This window comes from Solanum dulcamara, chromosome 10 (genome assembly GCF_947179165.1).
Source record: "Solanum dulcamara chromosome 10, daSolDulc1.2, whole genome shotgun sequence".
NCBI classification, from domain to species: domain Eukaryota; kingdom Viridiplantae; phylum Streptophyta; class Magnoliopsida; order Solanales; family Solanaceae; genus Solanum; species Solanum dulcamara.
Window position 1 is genome coordinate 12944221 of NC_077246.1, and position 24794 is coordinate 12969014.

General features: G+C 34.1%; 2 protein-coding genes across 2 annotated transcripts; one reads left to right on the forward strand and one right to left on the reverse strand.

Annotated features, from left to right (window-relative positions):
* The first annotated feature begins 1267 nt into the window (after positions 1 to 1267).
* LOC129870571 (pirin-like protein At1g50590) lies at positions 1268 to 5669 on the forward strand. Its single transcript, XM_055945394.1, has 5 exons — positions 1268 to 1460; positions 1648 to 1736; positions 1994 to 2022; positions 3284 to 3450; positions 5071 to 5669. Exons 1-5 carry the CDS (start codon positions 1375 to 1377, stop codon positions 5576 to 5578), a joined length of 879 nt encoding a protein of 292 aa, XP_055801369.1. The 5' UTR covers positions 1268 to 1374; the 3' UTR covers positions 5579 to 5669.
* Positions 5670 to 10638: 4969 nt separating this feature from the next.
* LOC129871015 (glycerophosphodiester phosphodiesterase GDPDL3-like) lies at positions 10639 to 14733 on the reverse strand. Its single transcript, XM_055945876.1, has 9 exons — positions 14629 to 14733; positions 14250 to 14543; positions 14043 to 14158; positions 13439 to 13940; positions 13166 to 13204; positions 12400 to 12684; positions 11886 to 12028; positions 11169 to 11646; positions 10639 to 11028 (listed from the first exon to the last, which is right to left on the reverse strand). The coding sequence occupies exons 1-9, from the start codon at positions 14705 to 14707 to the stop codon at positions 10730 to 10732; spliced, it is 2235 nt and encodes a 744-aa protein (XP_055801851.1). The 5' UTR covers positions 14708 to 14733; the 3' UTR covers positions 10639 to 10729.
* Positions 14734 to 24794: the final 10061 nt, after the last annotated feature.

Consider the following 24794-nt stretch of genomic DNA (forward strand, 5'->3'; position numbering starts at 1 on the left):
TATTGTGATAGTCAATCAGCTCTCCACATTGCTAGAAATCCCTTATTTCATGAGAGAACTATGCATATTGAAGTTGACTGTCATTTTATAAGGAATTTACTACAAGCATGCGTCATTTCACTACATCACATAGGCACGGACAATCAACTAGCAGACATTTTGACAAAGACTCTGACTGGGATCAAGCACTCTGCTGCACTACACAAGTTGTCAGTGTTCTCCACACCTCCAACTTGAGGGGGGGGGGGGGTATTAAGATTAGACTAGTTAATTATTGATATTAGTTGTTAGTTAGTTATCATTCAAGTTGATATTAGTTAGTTATTCTATTAGTTAGAAGCCATCTCACTGCTAGCTGTAGGGTAGTTAGTTAGTGATTAGATATTTTACTTTCTTAGTGTATAAATACTTGCACACATGCAATGGAAATGAATCAATCAATTTTCTCCAATTACCTTTATTCTTCTTCTCTCTCATCCTTATGGATTGTAGCTATGAAGATTGGTTTCTTCATCTATGCAATGTTCTTCACATAAATAATCACACATTTCAATGTGATATTAAAAATATAAAAGTCTTAAATTAGTGTTTCAACTCATTCATCATTTCATTATATAAAAAAAAAAGGAAATCATGTGTTTTGATCTATTAATAAAGAAATCAGAGCCCGCATATAAAGGGAAGTGTTTGATGATATAATTAATTAAATAAAAATATAAAATTTCAAACTTTTACCTTAATATGTTCACAATCTCTTAAATTTGTTAATAAATTTTATTTAAATTTTAAAGTTATAATATATTTTAATTGAGCATCTAAACACATAATCATAACATATTTTATTTAATGTTTTTATTCAAAATTTTAAAAATCTTTTGCACGTTTTCTCAAAAATCTATTATTACGAATAGTTTTTTTGGGGGGTTTTCCATCAATATTTGATATCCGCATTAAAATTTGATTAATTCAAATTTATATGACAAAAAATACGCTTCCTATAAAAAAAAAATCATACCTAAAATTCAAACTTGAAACCTCTATTCTAATAATTAATTTGTCATTTAATTTACACATATCACGATGTGTTTGGGAAAAGAAAAATAAATGATAGAAATAGAACAGGCAAAGGGTGTTGAGGGGGTGGGGGGGGGGCAGTGTGAATTGAATGAATGAGGAAAGTAGATTGGGAAAGACATCATGAGAACGTTAGGCTGACGTGAGAATCATATTAGGAAAAAGAAATAAAATCCATTCCCCATCCTCTCTTCTTTTGACTGGCCCATTTTCAACTAACAAACTTTCCCTATAAATTGCTCCTAATTTAGACAACCAACAAAAACACATAAATATAGACATCATCAGCAGAAACTAAAAATGCCGCCGCGTTCTGTCGTCAAGAAATTTCTCGCAAGGCCTCAACATGAAGGACTTGGTGCTGTTGTCAGAAGAAGCATTGGAAGGTACCTAAAAAAATTGTACTGTATATATAATGTCACTTTTTTTTTCATATATTGTAAATGTTGATTTTTCTTGATTACTGGAAATTCTGACTCTGCCGCTACTACAAACAATGCACATTGATTTTATGTAGTTCTTATGAGCTGATGATCACTAAGAAGATTAATTTTCTTTTTTACTTATTTTCAGGTTTGAGTTGAGATACTTTGACCCTTTTCTTGTTTTGGATGAATTCTCAGTTTCTGCTCCTGCTGGGTTTCCTGATCATCCACATAGAGGTCACATTCTAATCCTCAATTTCCATGATCGAGTTTAAGTTATATATATTATCAAGTCATTTAAAAAATATCTATCATTATAAACTTCTTTTTAATATTTGAGATTTGTAATCTTGAAAATAAATATTCTTTTAACAGTTATTATAACTTATACAAGTAAAGATGACCTGATCTAATGGTGTATATAATTTACTCTAATTATTTTTCTTCACTAATGTTATTTAATTTTCGTACTTGTGTGTTTCTTAATTTTACAGGCTTTGAAACGGTCACCTACATGTTACAGGTATTATTTTATAATAGTCATTTTAACCTTAAAACTCACTCTTTTAAATAGTAGAAAAGAAAAAGGAAAAAAAAACGCAATACAGACATAATCATAGCTTTTCCATTTTGTAGTCGTATTCATACATTGTTTGTGTGCATTGTCAAACACTAAACTAATGAATTACTGTATTAATAAATATATTTTAATTAATTAATAGATATATTTCCACATTTTGGAAGGCAGTAGTTGAGCAGATGTGATTGTTTAACTTCTAAGAAAGCAACCAATATGCTACTACTTGTTTACAAAAATAAATATATCTAGTTTAATGCTGCTGACACATGTTGATCAAATAAGCAAAATTCAACTAAGTATTATTATGGAATGTAAATATCAAGGCCAATTGAGGAAGTGTTTTTTTTTCTTCATATATATTACTTTCTCCGTTTTAATTTATTACTTTACTTGATCCTTCATTCGTTTTAGTCAATTTTTATTAATTGAAAAAATCTTTTCTCTAAATTTGAAAATAATTTTATTTAAACTTCCCATTTTACTTTTGATGAAATTATAATTACACAAATGTTATGATATAATCTCTTTGTTTATTTTTACTTATTGATTATACTAAAATTATACACGATGTACAATTTAGGGGGCTCGTAAATAATATTGACATGTTTCATTGATTTAATTCAAAAGGCATACAAAATTTAAAATAGACAAATAAAAATAAACGAATTCAAGAAAATATTTAAAATCTCATTTCAAACTTTTTTGATTTGATATTTTTAAATTTCAATTTTTTTTCTTTTTTAAATAAACTTCAAATCAAGTCAAACAGGTTCACGTATAAATATTTTGTTTACTGTCTTGCCGTCACTTATTAATAGTGAAGGTAGGAGATCCAGTTAACGAAAAGGCTAGGCTACAGCTATTCAAGCATCTCAAAATCTATCTATAACGATTGCTATTTCTTTCAAATGAAAAATAACTTTTTTTTAAAAAAATGACGCATTTAGTACGTAGTGCATTTCTTGAAATTCATTCAAATCCAATGGGGTCATCAACTTTTGTGGCGGAGATTATACGTGGCGATAAAAGTAGATAATTATTACATGCTTCTTCTAGAAGAGTTTATGCTAATAATAATAGAGAAAATAAATGGACAATTTTTTTTGTTTTTTTAATTATCACACTTAGATAGACAACTTTAATTGTACTATGCTACTTAATCATACTAGTTGAAAAGCAATTAGTTATAATTTTGAGAGTGCAGGGAGCGGTAAAGCATGAAGATTTTGAAGGTCATAAAGGTATCATTGAAGCTGGTGATTTACAATGGATGACTGCTGGAAGAGGAATAGTTCATTCTGAAATGCCTGCTACTGAGGGAACTCAAAAGGGTTTACAATTGTGGATTAATCTCTCCTCCAAACATAAAATGTATGTATTATTCCTTCTATTTTATTACAAAAATAAATTATCTTTTATGTACTAATAATATATATATTTTTTAAAAACTTTATCTAGTCATCTAAAAATTAATTATTAATAAAAAAATAAAATTAATAACCTAAAAAATAATGCAGATTACTTGTTACGACATATTAAAAATAAATTCGCATATGTCCAAGGGCACCTCCGTAAGGATTGCAAGTGGGAACATAGTCTGGGTCCAATCTTAAGGGTCGTTTGGTGTTGACGGATAAAAGGAGTTAATCTCGAGATAATTTTTGAGTGTTCTTTAATTTCTTGCTTGGTTGTAAATGATGAAATAACTTATCCCAAGATTAATAATTATCTCTTCTTGGGATAAAATAGTAATTTCAGAATAACTTATCATGGGATAAAATATGTAAAATAAAAAAAGTACCCCCTTAACTATCTTTTATACACCACTTTTGCATTCATGTATATTAACATAATTTTTAACAATATTTATAATAACATTCACAATATTAATTAATCGTTGTTTTTATGATAACATATTTTTCTATTAAAAATTGCATGAATTACAATTTTTATTTATGAATATATTATAAGTTAAATTTATTTGTCTAATTTTTATGTTTATTTATATTTTGGTTTCTCTTCATATATTCACTCCACTACTAAATTATTTTTGATTAAATAGTTTATTACTCACTTAAAAATTATATTTTATATATCAATTAAAATGTAGATAACTTTCAAATGTAGATAATTTTAATAGTAAAATTTCTTTTACTTTAATAAACTTAAAATGAAAGTTTTTTTTAAGCAAAATAAGATGAAAGTTTTATTTTTAAGCTAAATAAGATGAAAGTTTTATTCTTAAGTTAAATAAGAGGGAGATTTTATTTAAAGCTAAATAAGATGTAAATTTTATTTAAAGCTAAATAAGATGGACGTTTTATTTTTAAATTAAATAAGATGAAAGTTTGATCTAAAAAACACACAGCACAATCATGCAAATGCATATACAAAAATATTTAAGTTAAATAAGATGAAAATTTTATTTTAAAGACCGAATAACTAAAGCTTGTAAATAAAATACATTAAAAAAACTAAATAAGGTGGAGGGTATTTTTGTAAACAAACAACTTATTTTTAGAAATAATGCAATCAACATAATTTTGAATATCACAAACCAAACAAGCAATAAAACTTACTCTCACCATAACTAATTCCAGCATAACTTATCCAACATAATTAATCTCATTATAACTTGTATCCAAACTAAACAACCCCTAATGGTTTTAAGTCGGGTAGCTTCGATATGGAATATAAATACATGTATATTAAATTCCAAAAATTATATATATTTTTAAAATATAATAAATTCAATGGTAGAAATTAAAATATTAAATCCATCACATCTAAATTCTGAATGGCATACATAATCTTCAACTAAATTCGGCAGCAGATTATCTAACAATTTTTTCTCAATTATGCTAAAAAAATTTACTAGGTGTACAATATTGTGTAACTTAAATAGTCAATGTGTTTATTGATATTTCAAATTCATAAAATTCAAATCTCAAATACTACTCTGTCTGAAACTGTACTGTGTATTATACACAGGATACAACCGCGGTACCAAGAGATACCAAGTGAAAACATAGCAGAAGCCACAAAAGATGGGATCAAGGTGAGAATAATAGCAGGGGAATCACTAGGAGCAAAATCAGCCATATACACAAGGACTCCAACAATGTATTTGGATTTCACTCTAAAGCTAGGATCCCATCTTCAACAACCAATTCCAAAATCATACAATGCATTTGTGTATGTCTTGGAAGGTGAAGGCAATTTTGGGCCACATGAATCAACATCAGTAGCAGCACATAATCTACTTTTATTAAGTGGATCTGGTGATGGGCTTGAGGCATGGAACAAATCAACAAAGCCCTTAAGGTTCATATTGGTGGGTGGTGAACCATTAGGGGAACCAGTAGCACAATTGGGGCCTTTTGTGATGAATACTCAACAAGAGATTGATCAAACTGTTGAAGATTTTGACAATTATACCAATGGTTTTGAAAAAGCCAAGCATTGGAGGTCACAAGCCAGAATTGGCCTTGATTATTAGTGTCAAAAAATGACAAAAATACTTGTACTAACTTTGGCAGTAGATTCAAAATAGTCCCTTCAATATTACTTGATCAGTTTCAATCTTTTAAGTTTGTCCAATCTGTAGTTTTTTCCTAACATCATATATTTATTAAGCTCTGTGAAAATTTTAAAAAATAAAATATAAAAGGCACTGACATTGGGAAGTACATATTAAGTTAAATTATTTTTGATCATCTGAGGCTTGCAGGAGATTGAGAAAGATAGCTATTGTTGCCCGGTGGACTTTATGGTTCCTGTATTTTTATGATTTACTCTATTTGAGAGTCGAAGACATACTTGAGACTTTTATTTCATTTTAGTTTTGTTTTAGTAGCTTGGACATGTGACAATCAATCCTTGAGAGATTATTTATGTTGAAAGACTTCCGCTTTTGGTTATTACTTGCCTATTTAAACAGTTTCCACTTTATTTTTCTCTAATGTTGAATTTTAGGCTGACTTATCTGGTGAAAACGATAGGTGTCATCATACCCGGATTCGGATCGTGACAATATGTGTGTGTATATATATATATATATATATATATATATCCCCTTTTAGTATTACCTTTCATTATGATTTAGTTTATATTTTATGTTTGGACATCTATTAGTATACTTTTAAGTATTGTGTTTTAAGGGCCCATTTGGGCATGCATTATGAAATTATGATTTGAAATCATGATATGAAATCGTGATATGAAATCATGAGATGAAGTTGAAGCTTTGTTTGAACATGTGATTTTGACTTTTTATTGTGTATGTTTTTTCATAAACATAAAACCCATAAGTTGTAAAACTATTAAAATTGTCTCAATTCTTTATACAATCTTACCAACTAATCAAAAGTTTATAAAATTGCATACTATTATCACAAAGCTTTTCTTAAAAAAATACAACATTTATTGATTAAACGTTAATTCAATAAAAAAATTGAACATAAGTTTTAGTGTACTAGCCTTAAATATAATCTTTCCACATAGTATGGACAATTTCTGCACATTGAGCTTGTATTATTCAATCATATGACCGAGAAGTCCTTAATATATCGCATTTCTCGATCATTTGAATGAAGTAGTAATAGTTTTTTGGTTGATAAATAAATTTGATAAAAAATAATGAATTTGGTGAATATATATAAATGGTAGGGATTATGCATAAATATCACCCCAAATTATGACCGAAATCACTAAGACACACCTAAACTTAATTAAAGTTCTATTACCTCCCTAAACTCATTTTTTTCATAATTTTGTGCACCTTAATTGCCGCATACTCAACCAACTTATTTGGAGGATGTGTAAAACACGCACGACCCACCTTTTTACTTTAAATAAAAATATTTTATTTTCCACTTAACCTCAATTTTCTCTCTCCATAATTACATTTCATTCTTTCTCCCTCTCTATACATAAATTACTCACTTCTCTCTCTACACACAAAAAACAGTATACCACCAAATTCATCTGCCATCTGTTATTGAATTTGTTCCTATATATATAACAAAAACCTATTTCCTTTTTCTTTCTCTCTCTTCTCTTCCTTTCTCTCTCATCACCTTTTTTTTAATTCCATTTCATTCCTCAAATGTGTCTTTATCAATAAACCCATTATGCTTTGTGAATTCCCCTTTGTTTAGTTTTACAGTGAATCATCAAATTGTAAAAAAAGGTTGCTTTAATTTATGTGAATTGCAGAATTTTATTGTTTTCTTGATATTTATGAAGTTTTTTTTTTTCTGAGTTATTTTTATTTTTTTGGATTTTGAGTATTTCATCAATGGTGTGATGAGACAACAGGGGTTGAAGCTCTTGTTGTTCAGTCTTTATCACTGATAACACCAACAATAATTCTGATTCTAATGATGTTAAGGATTCATTCGATTCAATTGTAAATGCAAAATTGGAATATTAATGGAGATGTAAAAGAAAAAAAAATGGAGATGACTCACCTTTTTCAACGATATTATTACAGGTGGCCAATTTTTATTGATCATCGCAGCCTCCAATAAATCTCTCATGTGCCTTAACTAGGTGAAGTCACGAAGTGTGCCACGTAGGCAAATAAGGTGCATAGAATTACGAAAAAAATGAGTTCATGGGGTAATAGAACTTTAGTTAAGTTTAGGTGTGTCTTAGCGATTTCGATTATAGTTGAGGGTGGTACTTGTACATTCTTCCTAAATGGTAAAGTAGGAATTGATTTGAAGTAATAATCAATTTTATGTTAGTGAGAATAATCGAGATATAAATGGTTTAAAAGTAATGATATGAATTATAAATTTAATTTACATATGAAATAAATAGTTAGTAGAGATAAATGTGGCTCTTTTTTCTAAAAAATATAAGTCAATTTTTATATTTGAAATTCTCAAATCATACTTTTTGGAGAATTTGAGATTTCATCTCATGATTTCATATCATGAGATGAAATCAACGTGAAATTACATTTTCAAACGCCGATTTCATCTCATGATTTCATATCACGATATGAAATTGTATGTCAAAACACCTACTAAGTTTTACTTATAATTTATATTAGAAAGTATATTTAAGAGATTTAATATTATTACTTATCCTTGTATTTTTTTTAACTTAAAAATATAACTTTGATTATGTTATTAATTATTGACATGACCGAATGATCGAACCAAAAAAAAGCCAAATCGAAAAAAGAAAAATCAAATCAAACCAAATTTATTTTGATTCAAATTGGATTACATATTTTCAAAATCAAAAATCAAAAAATCGAAATCAAATAATACAAAACCAAATCAAAAAATCAAATGCTCACCCCTAATTCAAGAATAAGAAAAAAAAATAAAGTGACTGTTTATGCTCCTTCATTATTTTGATAAATATTGTAAAAATTTACAAGCGTGTCACTTCTATCATGGGAAGTGAAGATATGAAAATGGAGCCAATTTTTTTATTAAGAGGGTTCAAAATTTGAAGTGCAAACATACAAATTAGTCGAAGAGGGTTCGACATCTATTATATATATATATATATATAAATTTTTTAACTATGTATAGATAGTATAATTTTCTGCAGAAGGAGATTTGACTGAACCAATGGCGGACCCACATGGTGTCGGCGAAAAATTATACTATTTATACATGGTTAAAATATTTTTTTATGTATAAATAGTAGATATCGAACCCCCTTCGGCTAGTTTGTGTATCTACTTTTTCAGATTTTGAACCCCCTTATTAAAAATCCTGATTCTGTCACTGCGCTGAACCCCAAGGTGGCTCCGCCACTGGATACTACCATTATTGTTACGCGAGAATATATATAGGAAATAGTAAAAAATTATTTCACTTATTTGTCCTAAAAAAAGTACAACTAAATTTGTAAATGAGATTTATAGAACACATGAATTGAATCAATTGTTATTACGAAATTATAAATAAGAATAATGTAAATAATTGATAAGCTAAAAACAACTGAATGAATCAATATTTAGTAAATAGAGCGTGTTTAGCCTAATTCGGATGATATCCTTGATGATCTCGGATAAGTTTGAGTTGACAACCAAATAATAGTAAGAATGTGCCTGCTAAAAATAAGAATACAGTATTGAGTAAGTAGGATCAGATGTCCTTCAACGTGAAGATTCAGCCCCTTTTATAGGGATGAATTTTCAGGGTTTGATTCAACAATTATTCCTTCTTAACTCACATTGAATGAGGACTTAACTACATTTGAGAATAAAAAGTGTAACATTGGCATTATTTTTGGGACAGTTACATAACGGCTAGTAGTGTTGTCCGATGACTCTCCCTCCGAGCGTTCGAGATTTGATTCGGTTCTAGACTCCAGTTGAATTTTACTTCTTTACGGGGGGATCTTACCATGTAGAACTACTGTTTCTCCGTCATCATCTAATTCGATCGGTCTAATCTTATCCTATATAGATCTAGTTCCCACGCTCTCCTGACGGGATCTTGCTATTGTCCGACGAGCGTAAATGATATTCTTTTCCTTTTTCAACGGATCTCAGATACACATTTTTTCTTAGAACTGTACCACCTTTTAGAAGGAAATGAACCATCTCTTCTCATCAATGCCCTGACACAGGTCATTCATTTCCATCTTAATTTTTCGACACATGTGGCTGCATGCGATTGGTTCTCGGGGTTTTCACCCTCATCTTCACCTGTATAGATGCTTCCTCCTCCACTAATTCTATGGAAAAAGTCGAAGGAGGTTGATACACGACGTGATGGGAGCAAATGGCGATAACGGGCTAGGTAAAATGAAGGTATTTCAGCTCGATAAACGACAGCAAAACATCCAACGCGAGCATGCCACGTGATAGCTAAATTCCTCCCTAAGTTCCATGATGACAGTTATACTTGCGTTCCTGTCTAAATGATTCCACTTCCTGGGCAGATCTTGCCATCTGTCCGTAAAGTGGAAGAACTATCTGTATTGGTAAAAAATTGTCGAAAACGAAGACTATTGACTATACATGTACATGTGACAAGCATAAAGAAGAATCAACTGTTGAATTGGTCAATAACAGTCAAACGAAGGACTAGTCGGATCAATGGAGAATCATCATCCAAATGCACCTTGCTGGCAACTAACAAGAAAAGCACAAACAAACCATCCGGGAAGACTTAAGGGTGCCCGAACAAAGGATAACTCGTATAACGACCATGCTACGAGATCTCAGGGACGCCATTTAATCGTATTTAACATCCACAATCTTAGTCACACATAACGACTGAAATTGGCGAGAATCATGGAAGCATATACTCTTTAGTTATCCTATGATATCCCCCACTCTCCTCAATTGATCTATCTAATTTTCACCTGATTGCACACAACTTTAGGACATCACTGCTCTTCAACAATTCTCATCATCTGAGCTAGGGAGAATCAATAAGAATCTCTCTTTTACTTTATCAATTATCTCGCCTTAATTATTTACATTATTATTCATATTACTTCACTCTTGTTTTATTCATATTACCAAAGGATTAACATAATTTTAGATTAACTACATTCTAAATATTTAACTGGTTGATCTAATAAACAAATTTTAGGCTAAACAGTTGTTAATAACATGGAATTGACCAGCACAATGGAGATAAAATTGCACAAAATGGTCTCACTGAGATCAAAAGATGACAAGATCAGCAAGAAGAATGGCAAGCAAGCATGTGAAAACGCCGGCTACAACGGAGGATTGACCAATTGGAGAGGTGGGAGCTGCATTAGCTGCGGAGCCATTTCCAGCAGTAGGGGTTATCTTTACAACAGGAGGTAGAGGTGGCTCAACCACATCACTTTCAATAAGCATTGGGCTGGGAGCTTCTGCTGGTGGCAATGACTGACGAGCCATGAATTGTAGGAGAACTCCAGGATTAACAAGGCTAAAATACAGTGGTGGGTCTTTGTAACACAAACAACGGTTCCCTATAACCCAGCACATGAATATATCTCAGTATTGAATCACAGGATAAGCTCAATAAAAAGTTTCACAAATCAGTATCATTGTCCAAAATAGAATCCATACTTGCCCAAAAAAATGCAATGGAAGTATAGGAATTACTTACTTCTGTATCTAGCAGCTGTGCCGGGGAAATCTGTTATAACACCATCAATGCCAGCTCCAACAATATAATTGTTTATCTCTACAGATGAATCTGAGAAAAAATCCCATGCTTGAGACACAAACTCATTGTTAAAGCGTTGAACGTATACTGATAGATTTGATGAGTGCAGTTTCTCCACCACATGTGTTTTCCCAACGAGAAATTGACTCTCACTTGGAAAAACAGATTTCTTCGTTAAAATTACAGAACTAGCAAAGCCCTTGATCTCAGATATAGTTGAGCTCTCAATATCACTGATATTATCAGCAACCCTATAAACAAGTTCATAGCGGCTTTTGTTAAATTCTTTCAGAACTGAACTGTCTTTAGATTGGATCATAACTTTCTTTGCTGTCTGATTATTATAACCAGCATTCCTTAAGGCTTCAAGAACAGCAGCAATTACACCAAATCCCTGATTTGCCAGGTAAGCTGCATTCTGCACAGATAAAAAATGAATAGGTATGGAAGTATGTTGCTTCCTTCTGCCACTAAAATTTTGCTTTCATGGAATATTAATTAATGCCTTTTTACAAACTCTCAAAATTTAAGTCACGTCAAATAAAGCTACTGCAGAAGGGATATTAGAATTTAGATGTAATATGGACTTAACGTTTGCTGATACATAATGTTGTTGGTATTAACAATGTCAACAGAACCAGCAATAAATAAACTCACCTCTATGCTGATCATGATTCCAGATACAGTTGTGGCATTTTTCGCAAATGTCAAGAAATCCACCAATGACACAAAGTTGCCCTCATTTCTGGCTTTTGGATTTCGGTACAATCTAAAGTCTAACCATGGATTTGTTATTTCCGCTACAAGAAATTAAAGCATGTTAAGTACATTAGTTAATATCTAGAACAATTTGATGGTTAACATTTATGTTAAGCTAGAAGTTGACCTTATTAATGTTAAGAGGAAGGAATAGCCTTTGTCACTAACTTAATTAACTGATCAGTATCCGGAAATGTATATCTACATTATTCATATGCAAGCAGAAAAGATGACAGTTCGCAAGATGATTTCTTGTGATAAGTTTTGAATTCAACCCATTAACTTGAAGATGGACGCATCAACAGCTATTGTCATTAAACATACCATCTTCAGCATCTAGAAAACTTGAAGGCGGTAGATGTTTAGTTTGAAATGTTGCAAGTTAATAGAAAGTAGAGTGGTTTGAACTTACGTTTCAGGCTCTTAATCTCATCCCAAGTAAGGTTAAAGGTGACTATTCCATTAGTTATGTTAAGCTCTGGGACAGTACTAGCAATATTGGTGAATGGCGATCGAGAAACTGTAGTCTTATCCATCAAATTAATAGAGCCCAGGCAGAAGGGTATTCCATCCTTTGCCATTTGAACAGGACAGTCGAGAACATCTGCACCATCCCAAGCAGCTTTTGTATATGCCATATCAGTACAACCCGGGTAGTCTCCACTTGCTCCTTCAGAAGTGATAATCATAAGCTTTTCTGTGGGCCAACAGGAAATGGAGAAAGAATGAGATATAACGTCTTGTACAGAATAACAACTTAGTCCAACTCAAGATATGAGCATGGTCACATCATTGCACAAAGCTTTAGAAGTGTTAGCTTGGAATTCACATGACTCGATGAAATTATTTTCCCTTGAAAAGCTAAAGTATCTCCAAGACAATATAATTCTCAAATTCTTTGCTTACTCTTTCATAGAAGAGTCTCTCTGAGATAGTCATTTGAAACCAAACTTCAAAACCTAGATAACCTCATTTGATTAGACAAGTGAATTGATCTCAAACTCAAAATTTCACAAATCAAACCTTTTCCAGTCCATTTCAACCTTGAGGATAGTACTAGCTCAAACGTTTCGCAGGATAATGGTTCGCATTTTCATATTTCGGGTATAAAAGCCATCTAGTGAGCAAAATAACATTCATCGGTCTAACAAAAATAAGAGTGTATACTAGTAGCTTACCTTGAGGTTTATCATTCTTATCCAAATGAGTAAAGCAATCTGCAATATTATAAGAAGTATAAGAACAATGAAGAGTATCACGGTTGAAAGAGAAATAGCATAGATCTTCAAGACCAACTGAAAATATCCAAGAATATAAAATTATACACTATCAGTGGTCATTTATCTCAAATTATTCACAGTCAAGTAATTTACTAGAATGAGCAACTAAAATTATGAAAGCAACAATAAGGGCACATAGATTCTGTTATTCATCAATTGTAGTGTGGTTACCTATTGTAGCTGATGGAGTTACTGGGAAGTCAGACAGTACTCCATCCACAGAGAACTTCCCATTGTCAACGAAGGACAAATACTCAGATGTGGGATCATAGCTGTAATTGTAAGCAAAAGGTACATCATTTGCAAACTCCGATGCAAAAATATGAAGACCTTCTTTATGAGCATCTATGACAAGCGACGTATAGGGTTGTAAGTAGAGTGAGTTGTCCACTGGCCAGATATAATATTTGGGAACAAGTATTCCAGAGGCAAAGGTTTTGATAAATGTGAGATTCTTCAATAAAGAACCATATGTTTGATTTGTTGAAGGCTCAACATCATCCTGTCCAAGAAACCGGAAAACAAGTTTTGTAACTCGTGGATTGAATCGTGCCACTATACTTCTGAGGAAATTCATCTCAGGCGATGAAATATAGTTGATGAGAACACTCCTGGACAGGGATATAATATAACTTCTCATACTCAGATTATGCTGGCTGAAAAAGGTGTCATGCTGCAAAAAGGATCCAATGATGTACAACAATACGTATAGATAACTTTAAATGAAAAGAAACTGAAATAAATTAAAACCAAACAACTATATCTTTATAAGTACCTGGATGTTCAACCATAATCCCGGAGGTTTGACTTGGTTTACCACATCGTGGACGGTAAGAATGCTCTGCTGTGTTCCATCAAATCTTTGAGTTCGTGAATAAACTCCCTGCTTCACTGTCCAACAGAATAAAAGTAGGTAATCTTTAGTCAGTAGAAATTTCAGTCACCGTAACTCCTATGGCTGTCTAGGTTATATTGGACTTACAGGTGACAGGGGCGAGATCTTTGAAATTGAAATCTATAGAGAACCATCCTTGAGTTGAAATTCCATTCACTAAGTATTTACTGTTTTTGTTTTTGAAGTAAATATCAATGTCAGAAGCATTGTCAAGCTTGAGGTCAGGAAAACAGATACCAACACCATCTTTAGTGAGTTGCACATCACACCAAATAATGACATTGGGCAAACTAGTTTCCATTGCCACAATATATGCATCATAGCTTGAATCAGGCAATAATCCAGAAAATCCTCCACGGGCTATAACTAATGGTGCATCTCCTGCAAACAAGAAATAAAAAACATTGTAAAAAATACAAAGGTTGGAGAAGCAATTGACAAAAACAAAAACACGAAAAGAAGTTACCGGTTAGTGTTGGCCATTTAGTGTTAAATCCTTGAGCAGAGCAGCTGAGGAGCAATAATAAGCATGAGAGATTCCACATTGCATGTGAAGTATATTTGGCTTGGACAGAATGATGAAGGGAGAAAGAGGTTTTTAGCAATTTTAAAAAGTTTGAAGTGAGAGTTTTTAGAAAGGCTACAAAAGCTGGTAGTTTTTGCAGGCTAGCGTTGTTTAATCGTACTTAGAAACTCTAATTAAATGAATGTTGTAGTAATGGAAGCTGTTATGCGACCCCACTTAACCTAACTTCTCTTTCCCTCGCGCCTTCATATGAATTTGTTGTGCTTACTTGTGACTCGTTTGCTTTGGAAATAAGTTTTTTCAAGATTATTTATTTTAAGATTGTTGTCTTATCTCAGTATGGAATAAAAATAATATGTATTATTCTAATCAAATATGAGATAAACACATCCTAAAATTAGTTCTTCTTTGCCCCTGGTACCAAACGAGCCCTAAGTACTCACTCTATATATATTTCACTTTTAGCATATTTAAGAGAAAAATATATCTTTCATGTTTTATTCTAAATACTCCTTATGTTCTTATTTACTTATCAAATATTTTTTAATTTGATTTCTCTTTTCACTTGTCAATTTTGACAAATTAAGAAAGAACACTTTTTTTCTTCCTATTATACCCTTAATTTATGAATATTGAGTTAATGTCTTTGAAAAACGTAATAAGTAAATATATTTAAAACTCGATCAATTAATAGGGGTAAAATGGTAAATTCACTATACCAATCATTATTTTTCTAATAGGTGTGTCAACTCAAAATTTGATAAGTAAAAAGAAATAACAGGAGTATTAATACTCATTCTTCAAATCTATTTTCAAAGTGTAACACTGTAATTATTTACAATTTATTAAATATAAATTTGTAAAATGGTTCAATTTATATTAAATTCAAGATATATTAGTCCAAATAAATATTTTGGATTAATAAAATTGGGTCAATTATTTAAGCCCAATAAATGTGGATTTAATTAAAAAAACTAAATCCATTGATTTGGGCTATAAAGATGACTCCACTTTGTTAAGCACAATATCATCTCATCCTAGAGGCCCAAAATCATGCCACATGTCAAAGTTAGGTGGCAATCCAAGTCAAATTAAATAAGCCACTAGAATTATGCCATGTGCCAAAGTTAGGTGGTAATCCAAGTCAAATTAAATAAGCCACTAAAATCATGCCACATGTCAAAGTTAGGTGGCAATCCAGGTCAAATTAAATAAGCCACTAAAATCATGCCACATGTCAAAGTTATGTGGCAATCTAAGTCAAATTAAATGAACCACTAAAATAATGCCACGTGTCCATGTGACATGTTCTGACCAATCAAATTAAAACTCTTCAACAAAGAAATCTGATTGGTCAGTTCAAATCAACCAATCAAATCACACCCCCATACCACTCCCTACAACTATAAATAGGGGTCCTCATTATTCTGAAAAAGGGGGGTTTTGGAAGAACAAGAAGCAAGAAGAGAGCTCGTGGATCAAAGACCGCAAATTCTCTACAAAGCTACAAAGTTCAAGCAATCAAATTCAAGTTCAAGATCAAGAACGAAGAAGAAGATCAAGATCAAGTTACTTGTTCATCTTTACTGTTCGTCATAACCATACAAGTGTTCGTGACGAATAATTCAAATCCAAATTCGAAGACGAAGATTCAAGTTCAAGCTATTCAAGCCCTTGACTCTAAATCAAATTCAAATTCAAGTTCAACGTGTTTCATATTATTTGAAGAATCAGAGGATTATTATAGAGATTGTAACCGCATCATATTTTGAAATCAAATATTACACTTTGTTACTCCAATTTTTCGGTCTTGATTATTTATTTTTCTCGGCTCGAAAATTTGTTGTTTACAAATTTTGGCACGCCCAGTGGGACAATCTCTACCTCTCATCTCTTCACATCGATCATCAAACTTCAAGAACACTTAAATGGCATCTAAGAAGTTTGACTCCAGGACTATTATTGCTAAGGCTACTGATTCCAAGTTTTCCTCTGAGGTGGAGAACATACTGGATGCTACTATGGGAAGTATGGGACCCATCACTAGGAACAGAGCAAACTTGCTAGGACAACAAGCACTTCAAGTGCCGTCCGCATCAGTTCCCATTTTTGATCTTCCATCTTCAAAGGGGGCAAGATTTTTTCCGAATGAATTGGAAGAAGGAGAGAATATAGCTAATATTGTTGAAAAGACGTTGGCTCGACTTAGTCCTTTTAACATGAGAAATTGCACTATTCAAGATGAAGATGATGTCTTGATCACTAGATCTACCTCAGTCACTCCACGTAACTTGTTTCAGACAGATTTCAGTTTAAGGGAAAATCCATGCTTTGCTCCATCATCCATAACGGCCATCCAAGCGATGATGACTAACACCTCAACTGTTGAAGAACAACTGGCGAGTTTGACGAAGGCAATTGAAGGTCTAACAAAATATGTGCAAGATTAGGATAATCGAATTGTCAAGTTGACGGACAGAGTTGAGAATGTTATGGAGGGAGACTCAAGTCATGCACCTGGAAAACGTCCGATGATACAAGAAAAGGGAGATTCAGTTACAAAACAAATAAATGTGGGTGATGAGCTGCAAGTATCTGCTGAAGGAGGAATTCACATTCATCAACTGAAGGACTTCATTATGGGAACTATCAAAGATAAGTATGACGTGTCTTCAAAGTCATCATTCACATATGCAAAGCCATACACTTCAAGAATCGATGTTTTGAAGATGCCTGCAGGTTATCAACCTCTAAAATTTCAACAATTTGATGGAAAGGGAAATCCAAAATAATACATTGCCTATTTTGTTGAAACCTGCAATAACGCTGGAACATATGGAGATTATCTAGTCAAGCAGTTTGTGCGCTCCTTACAAGGAAATGCTTTTGACTGGTATACGGATCTCGAGGCAGGCTCTATTGATAGTTGGGAACAACTTGAGCATGAATTTCTTAATCGCTTCTATAGCACAAGGCGTACTGTGAGCATGGTTGAACTCACAAATACACGTCAATGGGAAGATGAACCCGTCATTGAGTTCATCAACCGATGGAGAAATACAAGCCTCAATTGTAAGGATAGGCTTAGTGAAACTTCCGGAATAGAAATGTGTATTCAAGGAATGCGTTGGGGACTTCGTTATATCCTACAGGGTATTAAACCCAAATCGTTTGAGGAACTAGCTACACGTGCTCATGATATGGAGTTGAGCATGTCTGCAAGCGGGATTGATGGACCAATTATTTATGGGCCTCGCAAAGGAAAAGACAAAATGGAGGTAAAGAAAGGGGAAAAATCGGCACTTAAGTTTGGAAACAAGGATTTGATGAGTGTTAATGCCGTACCTTTGAAAGTGGCTACAAATCTAAGCAAGAATCAAAAGGTGAAGACCACAACTTTTCAGAATAACGCTGGTAGAAAGCTGACTTTAAAGGAAATGCAGGCAAAAGAGTATCCTTTCTTGGACTCAGATGTTCCAGCAATTTTCGAAAAGCTTCTGGCGTTAAAACTCTTTGAGCTACCTGAAATGAAGCGTCCAGATGAGGCTGGGAGGACTAATGATCCAAATTACTGCAAATATCACCGTTTGATGGGCCATCCTATTGAAAAGTGTTTTATCTTTAAGGAAAAGATTATGGACTTGGCCCGTGAAGGAAAGATATTGCTTGAAGATGAGAAGGAGAGTTCAAATCAAGCCTCTGTCACTTTTGGTTCACTTGACCCCATAGTTCTTTGCAACTTTGTCGAAATACATGATAGTGGTGATGACCTAGCCACATCACCATCAAAGATGATTAAATTTGGTGACTTCAAATCAATAAATGTTGACGTATCATCGCTTGTTCCTTTGAAGAATGAAGTAATATGGGAAGATAAATCTCTAGAGGAAAACCAATCTTGTGGTGCTTATACTGATGATGAAGGATGGATTTTAGTGACACGACGAAGATGTCGTAAAATGAGCTTGCAAAGAGAACCAAATAAGCAAGTGACTAGAGCGAAGATAAGAACAAAGTGGTGCCATCCACCTACCCCTAAAAATCAAAGGGTAAAGAAGAATGTGAAGAAGTCAAGAGTCGAGGGAAATTACTATCAAAAGCAACGCCCTCCGGTGACATTAGAGGAATTCTTGCCAAGTTGGTTTCGTGAAAAGTTTTCTCATCGTGACACCAAGGCCTCGTGTTGTAACATTGATAGAGAAGAGACGATGGTAGAAAGCTCATCACCATCATTACCTCCATCACATGAAGTCCCTATAAAGCCTCACTCTGAAGAAGTAGACACTTGTGATGCGAAGTTTACATTCACTAATGATGATCTTTTATTGGGTGAAGTGTTACATAATCGTCCTTTATATATGGTAGGTTTTGTGCGTGGACATAAAGTAAATAGGATCATGGTGGATGATGGATCTGGGGTCAATATTCTCCCTATTCGTACTGTGAAAGAACTTGGAATACCGATAAATGAACTGTCTGAAAGTTGTCTGATGATTCAAGGTTTTAACCAAGGGGGGCAGAGAGCCATTGGTGCTGTCAAATTAGATATAACGATGGGGGATATGCGTTCGAGTGCATGGATGCATGTTATTGACTCAAAGACCTCGTATAACATCTTGTTAGGAAGACCATGGATACATGAGAACAAAGTAGTACCGTCCACCCACCATCAATGTTTCAAATACTTTGAAGATGGGGTTCAAAAGAAGGTAGTTGCTGACGATGAACCTTTCACCGAGACGGAGGCGCACTTTGCTGATGCAAAATTCTACTTAAAGAATCATATTTCAAAAGAAGTTAAAGTTGATAATGTGATACCTGCTGATATCACAAAAAGGGTTGATGTAGCACCTGCTAATACGAGGGTCATGATTGAAAAGGATAAAACGCTTTCAGATATGAGTAAAGTACTTAAGATAAGTGAGGCATCTTCAAGTAAGAGAATGACTCTTAGTTCTCACTATGTCCCAAAGACAAACAAAGTCAAGATCCCACCCTCTAAATTGCAGAGTAGTAAGTTGACATTCCCTATCAAGCAAATTGATGCAATCAAATCACCTTCAAAAATGATAGAAGGATTTGTCAGACCATCGAATCATGATTCACATAAATCACTCCCTAAAAATCGTACAAATGAGGGTTTTGACCCGAATGCATATAAGTTGTTGGTGAAAGCAGGATACAATCCCAATGAAGCTTCTAAAGTAGGGAAGCTTCCAAATGAAGTTATTGAAAGGGCAAATCATGGCCTAAATCCAACTCAAAGGATGATGATAGAGAAAGGGTATGATGTCAAGCAATCACGCGAAGGCCTGGGTTACAAACAACCGTCACCAATCCGAATCTCTATAAAAAGGATGAGCATCAACTACATTACCCCTGTGGAAGAATCGATGATGTTCAACAAAAAGCCTTCTGTGTTTGATCGACTTAGTGGCATGACTCCTAACATTTCTGCATTTGATCAACTAATAGAATCAACTCAAAAAATTTCAGTATTTGATCGATTGGGACCAATGAAGAAGAAATACAAGCGCCAAGGAAATTATAGAACAATGGAAGAACGGGTATATGCTCGGGAGCATAATTCACCCAAGAATTGGCCCAGTTTGATCCCTTCTAGAATGAGGCGAGAAACAAAACTTGTAGTTTCATGTGGAGATGTTCTGAGAGCAAAAACTCATACCATAGTTCACACTAGGGAGCGAGATGAAGATGAAGAAAGTGTGGGATCATCAAATCACATCACAATTTGTGACGAAGAAAGTACTCCACTATATGCAAAAATTGATGACAGGTTTGTTGATATTCATGCATGCCATCACACATCTTTTAATGATGGTGATCCTCAAGAAGATGAGGATGCTGAAGATGCGCCACCTGAACTCGAGGAAGGGATAAAGAATACTGTTGATGCATTGAAGGAAGTAAATCTTGGAGTTGATGATGATATAAGGTCTACATATGTGAGTGCTTCGCTGGATGACGATGAAGAGAAGAAATATATTGAGCTGCTTATGGAATTTAGGGATGTATTTGCTTGGAGTTACAAAGAGATGCCAGGGTTAGACCCTAAAGTTGCAGTTCATCGTCTTGCTGTAAGACGAGGTACTCGTCCTATTAAACAAGCGCAACGTCGCTTTAGACCTGAATTGGTTCCTTTGATCGAAACTGAAGTTAACAAGCTCATTGAAGCAGGTTTTATTCGTGAAGTCAAATATCCTACATGGATTTCAAGCATTGTACCTGTAAGAAAGAAGAATGGCCAAATACGAGTTTGTGTTGACTTTAGAGATCTTAATAATGCATGCCCTAAGGATGAATTTCCTCTTCCAATCCCTGAGCTTATGATTGATGCTACAACTGGATACGAGGCAATGTCCTTCATGGATGGTTCATCTGGATACAATCAAATTCGCATGGCACCAAAGGATGAAGAACTTACTGCATTTCGCTCTCCTAAAGGTATATATTGCTACAAAGTGATGCCTTTTGGTTTAAAAAATACTGGAGCCACTTATCAACGAGCCATGCAGAATATTTTTGATGACATGCTTCATAAAAATGTTGAGTGCTATGTTGATGACTTGGTAGTAAAATCAAAGAAGAGTGATGACCACTTGAAAGATCTGAGAATGGTGTTTGAACGGCTTCGAAGATACCAACTCAAAATGAATCCTTTAAAATGTGCCTTTGGAGTTACTTCGGGAAAGTTTCTCGGTTTTATTGTTCGATATCGAGGAATAGAGATTGATCAAGATAAGATAGATGCTATTTTGAAGATGCCTGAGCCAAAAAATATTCATGAGTTGAAAAGCTTACAAGGAAAATTAGCATATCTTAGGAGGTTTATCTCAAATCTGGCTGGGAGATGTCAACCATTCAGTCGCCTTATGAAGAAAGATGTTCCTTTTGAATGGGACCAAGCTTGTACCAATGCTTTTGAGAACATAAAGTCTTATCTGATGAAACCTCTAGTACTTGTAGCTCCTATACCTGGAAAACCATTGATTTTATACATTGCAGCACAAGAAAGGTCAATAGGAGCACTTCTCGCACAAGAAAATGATGAAGGGAAAGAAAATGCCCTATATTACTTGAGTAGGATGATGACACAAAACGAGATCAAGTATTCACCTATTGAGAAGTTATGTCTGGCACTCGTGTTCTCAATTCAGAAGATGAAGCATTACTTCTAGGCTCATATTAGACAACTTGTCTCTAAAGCGAATCCTATCAAGTTTGTCATGTCCAAGCCTGTCTTAAGTGATAGGCTAGCAAGGTGGTACCTCCAGTTTCAACAATTTGAGATTGTGTATATATCTCAGAAGGCAGTGAAAGAACAAGTGCTAGCAGATTTCTTGGCCAATCATCCAATTCCGAATGATTGGGAGTTATCTGATGAATTACCTGATGAAGACGCAATGCTAGTAGAAATTCAGCCACCTTGGAAGATGTATTTTGATGGTGCTGCACATCGTGAAGGAGCCGGTGCTGGAGTGGTATTTGTCACTTTCCATGGAGAAGTTTTGACATACTCCTTCACTCTAACACAAAACTGCTCCAACAACGTTGCTGAATATCAAGCACTCTTACTTGGGCTTGAGATAGCCATTGATATGAAACAATTGCAACTACAAGTTTTTGGGGATTCCAAGTTGGTGATCAATCAAGTCTTGGGTAATTATGAAGTAAAGAAGCCTGAGTTAATCCCATACTGCAATTACGCTCAAAAGATGATAGGATGACTTGGAGAGGTGACTATTCAACATGTCCCAAGAAAGGAAAATAAAAAGGCTGATGCATTGGCAGCTTTAGCTTCTGCATTAGTATCTCCTGATGAATTACAAGTTGTGGTTTGCCAAAGATGGATAACTCCACCTCCAAATGAGCATGAAGAAGAATTTCAACAAGTTATCGCCACTTCGGAAGCTGAAATTGACGATTGGCGACAACCAATAATAGATTACTTGTGTTATGGAATATTGCCAGAAAACCTTCGAAAAAGAACAGAAATCCGACGACGAGCCCCTCGTTTTCTTTATTATAAAAATACACTTTACAGGCGATCGTTCGATGGAGTTCTCTTACGATGTTTGGGGGCAGATGAATCTACTCAAGCTATGCAAGAAGCGCATTCTGGAGTATGTGGAGCGCATCAGTCTGGACCAAAACTTCATTTTCACATAAAAAGGATGGGATATTACTAGCAAACCATGGTGAAAGATTGCTTGGATTACGTCAGAAGATGTAAAGCTTGCCAATTCCATGCGAATTTTATACATCAACCCCCAGAAGTATTGCACCCAACTATTGCCTCATGGCCATTTGAAGCTTGGGGTTTGGATGTTGTTGGACCATTGCCTAAGTCGTCTGGTGGACATTTGTACATCTTGGCTGCAACTGACTACTTCTCAAAATGGGCAGAAGCTATTTCTCTTAGAGAAGTAAAGAAAGAGAATGTCGCCAACTTCATTCGAGTTAATATTATCTACCGTTTTGGTATTCCTCGATACATATTGACAGATAATAGCAAGCCATTTGATAACAAGTTAATGACGAAGATATGTGATCTTTTGGCTTCAAGCAACGCAATTCCTCTATGTATTATGCGACTGCTAATGGTCTCGCTGAAGCATTTAACAAGACACTCTGCAACTTGTTGAAAAAAGTTGTTTCCAAGTCTAAGAGAGATTGGCATGAAAGAATGGAAGAGGCTCTTTGGGCATATAGGACTACGTATCGCACGCCAACACAAGCGACTCCTTACTCTCTTGTTTATGGAGTTGAAGAAGTTCTTCCACTTGAACGTCAAATACCATCATTGCACCTTGCCATTCAAGAAGGGCTCACTGATGAAGAAAATGCTCGGTTGCGCCTTGAAGAATTGGAGGCTCTTGATGAGAAAAGACTAGAGGCCCAACAAAGTCTGCAATGTTATCAAGCTCGTCTAGCTCGATCTTTTAATAAGAAGGTTCGTCTTAGATGCTTCCAAGTGGGTGATCAAGTTCTTGTTGTAAGAAGGCCCATTATCACTTCTCGTCGGTCTGGAAGCAAGTTCTCCACCAAATGGGATGGACCATATGTGGTACAAGAAGTATACTCAAGTGGCGCTTACAAACTGGTTGACTCAGAAGGATTGCGCATTGGCCCCATTAACGGAAAGTTCATAAAGAGATACTATCCTTGAAGAAAAAAAACTCACTCCTTAAGGTACGAGTATAAACTGCATGTTACTCCTGGCCCGCAAGAGTATAAACTGTGCACGGCACCCCCCAAAAAAAAATGTCCGCTAGGTTGAAAATCTCAAAAGAGGCGGCCTAGGCAAAAGTTAGGACAAAAAAAAAAAAAACTCTCAGAACTACGTTATGACTTGATCCTCTTCACTGAGGTACGTAGGTGCTTAGAATTACATTCTGAGTTCAGTCGCATGAGTATACAAAGAATTCATAGTCACTCTTGACCCTCTCCATCATAATCCACGAGTTACATCCTAAATTTTAGTCTCATAAGTTCAAAAAAAATGGGGCACACTGCTATTTGAGCATCACAATGTTCTTGTATATTGTCATTTATGACATATGAATTAAAGAGGGCCAATCAAGACAGAATTTGAATTGACTTCAAAGAAATATTCGTACAAATCCATAAAGCTATTAGCTGTGATTATTGTACATGTTGTAGTTTTTTTGGATTCTCTACACTAAGATACGAATATTTTCTTTTAATAAGAACATGCGAATATGAATCTATCAGCTCTTCTGTATGTGAAATTCATTTTTGAAGTTTGCTTAGAACTATCCTACAGGACTTGAACTATAAATTTTGGATATGTTAAGAACCTTGGTTTCTGATAAATTGAGTCTATCCTGGCTTGGTGCTCTCATACAATGATATATCTCTTGTACCATCGAAACACAAAAGGTATCACAACTCTGAAGAAGAGAAAGTCAAATCTCTAAAGTAAATCATGATTCAATCTGTAAAAAAAAAATGTTAGCGCTTAAATTATTAATTCAATAATCATGGTAATGAATCTCAATAATGGACGATTATATTCTTTGAGCAAAACCTATGTCTGACTCAGACGGTGTAAAGTCTTTGCC